This window comes from Neomonachus schauinslandi, chromosome 2 (assembly GCF_002201575.2).
Source record: "Neomonachus schauinslandi chromosome 2, ASM220157v2, whole genome shotgun sequence".
Taxonomy (NCBI): domain Eukaryota; kingdom Metazoa; phylum Chordata; class Mammalia; order Carnivora; family Phocidae; genus Neomonachus; species Neomonachus schauinslandi.
This window is the reverse complement of record NC_058404.1, coordinates 39,785,944-39,795,668: the sequence shown is the minus strand read 5'-3', so window position 1 is coordinate 39,795,668 and position 9,725 is coordinate 39,785,944. Positions and strand designations below refer to the sequence as shown.

At 43.3% G+C, this 9,725-nt stretch overlaps 1 protein-coding gene across 1 annotated transcript in view; it reads right to left on the bottom strand.

Annotated features, from left to right (window-relative positions):
- The window catches only part of HGSNAT (heparan-alpha-glucosaminide N-acetyltransferase), an 88,364-nt gene extending 88,097 nt beyond the window's left edge, over window positions 1–267 (bottom strand). The window contains exon 1 of the mRNA XM_021681564.2: window positions 177–267. Within this exon, the coding sequence (XP_021537239.1) occupies window positions 177–267 (91 nt within the window). The remainder of the gene's footprint in view (window positions 1–176) is intronic.
- Window positions 268–9,725: the final 9,458 nt, after the last annotated feature.

Below are 9,725 nucleotides of genomic sequence, written 5' to 3'. Positions count from 1 at the left end.
GAGGCCCAGAAATCTCTGTTTTAACAAGTCTTCCAGGGGATTCGGATGCATGCTAAAGCCCAAGAACCACTGGTGTATAGAATTTCCACACATACTTTTTATTTTCACCACCAGTATGTGCCTATAAATAACAGCACATAATATATGGATGTTTACCAGCTGTATACAAGTAGTACTGTATACATCCTTTGCAACTTGCTTTTTTAAAATCCCAACATTAGGTTTATGAGGTTCATCCATGCAGATACATCCAACTGGGTTTGCCATCTTCACGTGTTTAGCTTTACCACCACCAGCAAAGTGAGTTTTGTACACACCTCCTTCTGCACGTGTGGGAAGTGTCTTGCTGGCATACACAGGGTGATCTTTCTAAAGCACAAATCTGATCACTCCTTGCTTAAAACCAACTAACCGTCCTCCTCTGTCCTCAGGACAAAGTCCAAACTCCTATAAGGCCCCCTGAGCTCCAGCCTCTGTCCACCTCTCCAAACACTTCCTTGCACCCCACCCTCTAGGCCCGGAGCTTCCCTCCGTTCTCGAAGTCGCTCCTCTGAGATGCCCAGGCTCTGGCATGTGCGTCCCTTCTTCCTCAACTGTGAGTTCCCAGGGGATTGCCCGCCTGCTTCGAGCACCCCTGTATCCTCAGCAGCTGGCATACAGCAGGGGCTCAGTAAAAACGCACTGCCTGATCACTCAGGACTCCTCTCTGCTGCTTTCGCACTCCCACTGAATCTGCTCTTTCTCTCTTCACATACCTGTCCCCTGATACTCTCATCCAGCACCTCCTCCAATCTGAGTTCACCATCTTTTCTTCTCAAACCCCCTTGCTGTGACCTTCCACGATCCTATCTTGCCACAGGTAGTAGAGTGTTTTCTATAGGGCCCGAAGCCTATAAATTTTTTTTTCTTTTGGAGGGACACCACTTTCTTCATTTCCACACAAAGGCTGCCAACATCAGGTAGGAAATTCTGTAGCACTCTAAAAATTCATTATTTTCTAATCTACATTAGATCATTACTCACTTACCCTTTTTTTTTTTTTTTGAAGATTTTATTTATTTGACAGAGGGAGAGAGAGCACAAGCAGGGGGAACGAGAGAGGGAGAAGCAGGCTCCCCGCTGAGCAGGGAGCCCAACGCAGGGGTGTGGGGGTAGATCCCAGGACCCCGGGATCACGACCTGAGCCGAAGGCAGACTCTTAACCGACGGTGCCACCCAGGCGCCCCACACTACCCCAAAGGGTAGTCCTCAGACCCATAACCGACGGAGCCACCCAGGCACACCATTTAATGCCTTTCTTGTGGACCCAGAAGTTATGCCTCAATAATCTTTCAATTATCCCTAAGCCCTCAGATCCACTTCTGAATCCTCAGAAAACACTCACCCAAAAATTCAACTAACTTTTTTTTTTTTTTTAAAGATTTTTTTATTTATTTGAGAGCGAGAATGAGAGCATGAGAGGGAGGAGGGTCAGAGGGAGAAGCAGGCTCCCTGCCGAGCAGGGAGCCCGATGCGGGACTCGATCCCGGGACTCCAGGATCACGACCTGAGCCGAAGGCAGTCGCCCAACCGACTGAGCCACCCAGGCGCCCAAAAATTCAACTAACTTTTACACAGTGTCAACCTTACACCAATTCTGTGAGGCATATATAATTGTTATTATTCCCATTTAACACATAAGATGAGGTGAAGTGACTTAGCCAAGGTCACTAAACTGTACATGGCGGAGCCAAGTTTTCTGGCCTTAAACTCACCTTCTTTCTCTAAATCCTGCAACCCCTCAGGTGTTGGACCGAATTGAACATAGCATGGTCACTGCATGGGGTGGGAGGTAGATCTGAGACTGCCCATTTCTTAAAGAAATCTTTAGCCCACCCCAACACCTGATGGGCCTTTTTCTTTTAAAGGCGTATTTCTGGAGTAGGCAGTAGGCTGCCCAGGGCTCCGGATAGGCTGTATGGCTGAAGGAACTCTGCTGTCCAGAAATAAGCAAAATGACACTGACAGTTGCTGGTTTGCAAGGAATAAAGACGTGGGGCCAGCTGGGTAGGAGAAATTCAGGCACTGTTTAGACAAAGGACTTCTGACATTGATAGTTAAAAGTTGGTAATGGAAAAAACTGGAAACCACTGCTCTACGCTCACAGCTCATTTAGAAGAAAGAAAAGCAATAGCACAAAATTAGTTTTTACCGATTTACAGACTATTCAATTCAACCAGAAAAGAAACGAGCTGGTGCCACCCAATATAATTTAGAATAGAATCCCATCTTGCCAACAGAACACAAGGCATAATTAAAATAATGACTTTAAATATTTCGGATGCTTACTTAGCCTTAAGGTGCTACAGTCAAGGTAAAAAGGCCAGAGAAGACAAGACTACTAATCACACGGCTAAGCCAGCCTTTAAAAAGAGAGCGGCACAGGATTACCCCGACCACCGAGCCCCGCGCCCCGCGCCTGGAGGCGGCTGGCAGCGGCGGCACGAAAAATCCCGAGCAGGACAGACGCCGGCAGGAGAGAGCCAAAGCCCAGCCCGGGCCGGGCCGGGCCGGGCCGGGCCGGGTCGTCCGCCACGCCAAGCTGCAGCTGGGCCGGGGGCGGGGCGCTCGCTGCCTGGCCCGGGGCGGCCGCCCGACAAGGGAAGGCCCCACAGGAAGCCCAGTCGCCCTCCCGCCCCGCAGCCCCCTGCTCTCGCGGGTCCGGCCGGGACGCTGCGCGCCCACCCGCCGCTTCCCCGCGCTCCTCCGCCCGCCAACTGTCGCCCACCTCCCGCCCGCCGCGCCTACCTGCGGCCCCCGGTCGGGCACGCGGCCTCCTGCGCCGGCGCGAGCGGAAACCAGCCCCGGCAGGGCGAGCGCGAGGCCGCCCCCTGGCGTCCGCCTCCCGCCGCGCACCTGGAGGCCGGCGCGGGCGGGATTCCAACCCAGGTGCGCCCACCGCTCTCCTCTTCTGGCTTCTCTCCGAGCCCGTGAGGACAACGAGGTGTTCATCTATTATTGTTTTAGTCTGGACGCCAGGCTGGTGCTGGCTACGGTGGGGAGGAGCTAGAAGATCTAGACCTTTCAAAAAGCTCCCGGTCGTTGCAAAGCGGTGGTCTCCAAAGAGTAGTCCTCAGACCAGATGCCGATGCTTCACATCTCCAGGGAAATTGTTACAAGCGCAGATTCTCGGCTCCATCCCAGACCTGGAGGCAGGTGGGGTCCAGCAACTTGTGCTTTAACCAGGCCTCCGGGTGATGCTGAAGCCGCTGAAGCGCCCCAAGGCCCCTGGTTTTTATTCATGATTTTGCATAGCATAGTGATATAGGAATGTATGTATCCTGTTCTAGCAGAACTGACTGTACAAAGGCTTTAGATGGGGTTCGGGGGGAAGAAAGCATCATTACCAGAACAGGTAGCATAAGGAGAAGACATTTTGAATTTGAAATGGAATGGTGGTCCAAGCTAATATCCAGTAGGATCTTACATCTCTGGGGAAGGGTGCAGTAGTAAAGATTCCCCCCATTTATAGGAATTTCCTGCCTCAGAGGATCCTGTGATGCTTTAGAAGGGATGATCTCTCCAAGACAGAGAACATACAGAGAAAAGGAGAGCCAATCTGAGCTCAAGGAAACTTAGATTTCAGGATTAGAGGAAGTATAAAGAACAAGCTATGAAAGCCAGTAAGGAGAGATTTCAAGGATAGGAAGGGCTGATTCCTGGTAAGATGGAGAAAACACATGAAAACTTTTCTCTCCCACCGAACACCACTATAAAACCTGAACAGAACTCATGACACAGGGTGCCTGGGTGGCTCAGTCGTTAAGCGTCTGCCTTCAGCTCAGGTCATGATCCCAGGGTCCTGGGATCGAGCCCCGCGTCAGGCTCCCTGCTCAGCAGCGGGAAGCCTACTTCTCCCTCTCCCACTGCCCCTGCTTGTGTTCCCTCTCTGTCAAATGAAATTTTTAAAAATCTTAAAAAAAAGAACTCATGGCACAACTATCTGGGGTCTCTGAAAAGCAAATATCTCCAGCTACATCAAAGAAGAATGCCAGAATTGGAAGCCCCACTGACTGGTCATGACGTTATGGTCTTTCCTCTGGTACCCTTGGACCTGGCTCAATACAGCCCCAAACCTGGAAGTGAGCACTGATGGGCAGAGAGAGACCCTGGAGAAACTGTCTGGTCTGGCTCATAAAGCAGAAAAAGAAACTCTAAAAACTCAGAGACAGTGGAGAAAATTCTGGGTTTTTTTCCTTCTCTTTTTACTTCATTCCCTTGCACCCCAGCCTCCAGTCAATCCTGTGTCAGGAGCAATGGCAGAATAAAAAATGGCGGGCAGCAGAAAACTGTAGGAGCCAAAACTCTGAAGCAGAGTCATCCTTTCCATTCTGTGGAGCTACAGCTCCAAGAGGGCAGAGACAAACTTCGCTGCTTTTTGTTTTTCTACTGCTGTGACACAGTTGTGAAGAGTGGGTAGTTGCTCACCAAGAGTGGAAAGTTTCTGGTCAGAGGACTGAAATGAGAAGCCCCAGAGAACTGGGAAGTAAAGGGAAAACAGTGCAAAGGAAGAAATTCAGGAAAGCAATCCCATAAAATTGTTTATGAACTCTAGAGCTCACCCGTGACCTGCACATCATATATCTGATTCTAATTGGCATACCAAAGACTTTGAGAACTATGCTAATGGATAGCTTTCTGCCCAGGTCCCACACTAGCCACTGGGTGATGCACTAATGAGACAGATCCAAATAGCACTGCAAAAGATTTGAAAACTGAACTGACTTTGGAACATAGCCACAGAAGGAGTGTTTGGAATGTCTGACCCATACCTAACTATAGCAAGGGCTTGTTAAAATAAGAATATTGCCATTCTCCATAGGATTTAAACAAGAATCAGAGTCTCATGACATTCAAAATGCCCAGAAATACAATAGAAAATTACTAGGCATCTATGAAGGATCCAAAAACCTCAACTTGCATGGGAAAAGACCATTGACAGTCACCAATGATGAGATGATGCAGATGTTGGGATTATCTGACAAAGACATTAAAACAGTTATACAAATGCTCAAACAATCATGAACACTCTAGAAACAGAAGTTAGAAGGTATTGGTAAGGAAATAGAACTTAAGGAGAATTAAACATTTTAGAATTGAAAAATATATAACAAACTGACTTTATAGATCCAAGGGCAGAATGGAGATGACAGAGGAGAGTCATTAAACTTAAAGACAGATTAATAGAAATCATTTAATGTGACTAACAGAAAAAGAGGGGGAAAAAAATGAGCAAGACCTCAGGCACCTGTGGGGTCTAACATTCTTGTCATCAGAGTCCTACAGGAAAACAAAGTGCTAAAAAAATATTTGAAGAAACCATGGCTGAAAATGTACTGGTGAAAAAGTCAAGATTCAAGAAGCTTATTCAAGAAGCTGAACAAGAAAGATAAATCCAGACACCCATACCCAGACACATCAAAATCAAATTGCTGAAAACTAAAGACATTAAAAATTCTGAAAGCAGCCAGAAAGAAACCTATAGGCAAACAACCATTCTAATGACAGATTTCTCATCTGAAATCATGCAGGCCAGAGGAAGTGGCACATTTTTCAAGTGCTGCAAGAATTATACACCCAGAATTCTATATTCAGTGAAAATTTCCTTCAGGAATGAAGATGATATTCATTCAGATATTCTCAGACTAAGAAAAAAAGAAGAAAATTGGCAACCAGAAGACTTACTCTAAAAGAATTGCTTAAAGAAATTTCTTCACACAAAAGGGAAATGATACCAGAAGAAAACTTGGGACATCAGGAATGAAAGAAGAATAAAAGAAATGGCAAATAGCTGGGTAAATATTTTTTAAGATTTATTTATAAATAATAGTAATTTTAATAATAATTTAATAATTTAAAATAATTTATAAATAAAAATATAAATTTTTTAAAGATTTATTTATTTGAGGGGCACCTGGGTGGCTCAGTTGGTTGGGTGTCTGACTCCTGATTTTGGCTCAGGTCATGGTCTTGGGGTGGTGGGATTGAGCCCCATGTGGGGATTCCAGCTGGGGGGTTGGGGGTGGGGAGAGTCTGCTGGAGATTCTTTCTCTCCCTCTGCTTCTGCCCCTCCCCCCTGCTTGCACGCACTCTCTCTGAGAGCGAGTGCGTGCACACAGAGTGGGGGGAGGAGCAGAGGAAAGAATCTTCAAGCAGACTCCCCACTGAGTGAAGAGCCCCATGTGGGGCTTAATGCAGGGCTTGATGTCACCGCCCATAAGATCATGATCTGAGCCAAAACCAAGAGTCACATGCATAATCAACTGAGCCACTTTTTTTTTTTTTGAGCTCCTAAAATATGTTTGGCAGTTGAATGCAAAAAGTATAAAATTATCTGATGGGGTTTTTAATGTAAAAAAGTGGAACATATAAGACAACGACAGCATAAATGGTAGAGGGTAAGGAAACCTATATGGTGATAAGGTTTCTAGAGTAACCACTAAAAAACACAATAAAACCAAACAAATCAGGGTGCCTGGGTGGCTCAGTCGTTGGGCGTCTGCCTTCAGCTGAGGTTGTGATCCCAGGGTCCTGGGATTGAGCCCCACGTCGGACTCCCTGCTCCACAGGAAGCCTGCTTCTCCCTCTGCCTGCCCCTTCCCCTACTTGTGTTTATGAACTCTAGAGCTCACCCGTGACCTGCACATCATAGATCTGATTCTAATTGGCGTACCAAAGACTTTGAGAACTATGCTATTATATATCTTTAAAAAAAAAAATAAAAAGCTGGTTCAGGGGCGCCTGGGTGGCTCAGTCGTTAAGCATCTGCCTTTGGCTCAGGTCATTATTTGAATAAATAAATAAATAAAATAGAAAATAAATAAATAAAAAGCTGGTTCAGACCCACTGACTTGATGTAATTGCCCATTAATGGGTTACAACCCACGTTGGAAAACATTGATTTTTATAACTTCCAGAGGGAAATGTTCTGGACTCTCTTGTCAATTTAAAAGTTAATATTTAGGATATAGCCAACCATAAAATTGAGTTTAAGGTCTTATTAAAGCATGTAACTAGCCAAATTTGTTCTGCTTCGTGAAACTTTCCTGGCTCCATCAGGCAGATAATCCCTTCTGCTTCTTTGTTCCCAAATAGCATTTCTTCAGTAGCCAATAAACATTTTCAAGGTACCAAAGCGCATAGCATGCTGTTGGCCTCTCTCAAAATTGAGGTCCCTGGGGACAGATGTGGTGGTGTCTTAGTCTTTTCTAAATCCAGCTTTTATTTATTTTTATTTATTTATTTTTAATTTTTATTTTTTTATTTTTTTAATAAATCCAGCTTTTATTAATGTGGGTAGTATCTATTGACATTTACCATATTTGAAATTTAAAAATTTTATTAATTTATTAATAAAACAATAAACCTATTACATGTTAAGAAAAATAACATCTTTTATAAAACCTACATTTTCCAAATTAAACAGAAAAATGGCAGTTCGCATTTTTGCAGATCTTTAGTCTAACTTAATAGAAGCTATCTATACTTCTACAATCTGTTGCAATATATGGTGTGTTGAAGTATATGAAGAAAATCCAGACTCATACACACAAATATATAGTTGGAAAAGGAGTATTTTAATAGCCTTTTCAGAAGTTGTGATACTTCTGATACTCTGATACTACACCCAAATCTGACGAGTGGTCATTTCTCAAAGGTTAGTTGCAATGTAGAATCTGCAAATTTATCTATGAACTTTTTGTGCTGATAGGTCTTACAATCTGAATGGAATGTTTATCTGTGTATGATAACATCACAGATTGGTTATTTGGAAAATATTTTCTTTCAGTTATTCAGTTCTCCCAACTGTTGACACATTTAAACAGTATCAAAATTTTAAAAAATATTTACTTTAATTAATACCATGTTGATTTCATTAGAAAGGTCTGTAGTAGGTATTAGGAAGCTGCCAGGCTTACCATGGTAGATTAAAAATTTCACTTGAAGGCTCAAATTTTATCACTGGCAACAAACATTCAGTTGTTTCCTATGACAACCTGAAGTGACAAACTCTCTTCATTTATTTTTGAGAAAACGTATGCCAGCCATCCAAGTATGAATAACCAGTTTATCAATTGTTCTTTCAAGTAAAAGTGGTGTTCCATGGAAAGTGACCTGTTTGGCCCCCTTCACGATTACACAAATGCTTTTCTTCAAGACAACCAAAAAGATATGCTTTATGCACAAACCCATTCAATCACACAGAGTATTGAAAAGACAGAGTATTGTGAATAAAATATATACTGACCCATCAAAGACATTCTTCAGGGAATATATGGCAGTGAAGAGTACAGCAGCTACTAAATACCACTGCCTTGTCTTTGTGGTAAGGCACCAGCAGTTTTACCCACCATTGTTTTGCACCAACAGTGCAAATAGCAACACAGTGAGTGTTATTAGGCAAGTAGTTTTGAGCTAGTAGACCCCTCTACGGACCACATGTTAATTAACATGCATTATGTGGGAAGGGAAGCAGATGTGCTTTCATGTCCAGTGAAAGGAGTGTGCTGCCAGGTCTATGTGTCCAGTTGCCCATTAGGAGATGGTCCTCACTAGGATTAGTAGAGCCTAAAATCATTATACATTTAAATCCTAGAGCCTCCTCACCTGATTCCATACCCACTAAGCAATCTTTTGATAAATGAATTGCCACTTCAGGCAGAAAATGCCAAGTGACTAGGCTGATGTAACTGGCCTGCTTCAGTTACATTTCTCAATGTAAATTACACTTACTAAACAGTCTTGATGAGCTTTGAGTCAGCAATTCTGAATCCAATCAATTTTGGGACACTGATGAGGTAGTTTCTGAGAGTAAATACAATTTTGTAACTTCTCTATACAGTTTTTGTTCCTAATGACACCTTTGAGATTGTCTACATAGGAATGATACTTCATATGACAATTTTAAATAGAAATTCAGTTTTTTTGAGTCTAAAAACAGCAAAAACATATAAAATGTTAAAAATATTATTTCCTAAATTCTTGAGAAGCCTATTCTACTCTATATAAATTTCTTTATAGTTTGATGCTTTAAACACTGAACAAAAATTCTTTGTTGATAAGGTGAGATTATGTGCAGGTACAGAGAACTAACTTGTTCAACACTTCAACTCCATTCTAGCATGTCTTCTTGAATTGTAGAGGCCGAAAAGCTATCAACTACATTTTCCAGATTCCTTTGCAGTTAAGAGTTTTAGATGACATTTAGGTTCCTTCCAATCCAATGTACTAAAGTGAGCAAGCTTTAATTTGGAGCTGCATTACGTGGGAAGGGAAGCAGATGTGCTCACACGGAATGTGGCAGAGGTGGACAGTCCTAGAGACCTAGAGTTCTAGAGTCCTAGACGACAGCCTCATTCAGCAGTTTCCTGATCACAGGACAGGCAACAGCAATTTGATGGCCCGGTTCTATAGTGTGGTTTAGGGATATATTTCTGGAAGATCGGGCAATTATTCTTTGAGCTACCTATATACCTTAATAAACCCTGTAGGTCTAAATTATCTTGAGTAGATTTTGTTGAGGTCAAGAACTGACCAACTCACATTCTAGTAACACTTCCTTTCACATGATCATGTTTGTGGTTTCTGTAGTTTTATGGCAATATTTTCTTTCAGTGGCTTTTCTAAGCTGAGACAATGTCCCTTGTACATAGTTAAACGCTATTTTAAAAAACCAAACTACTATG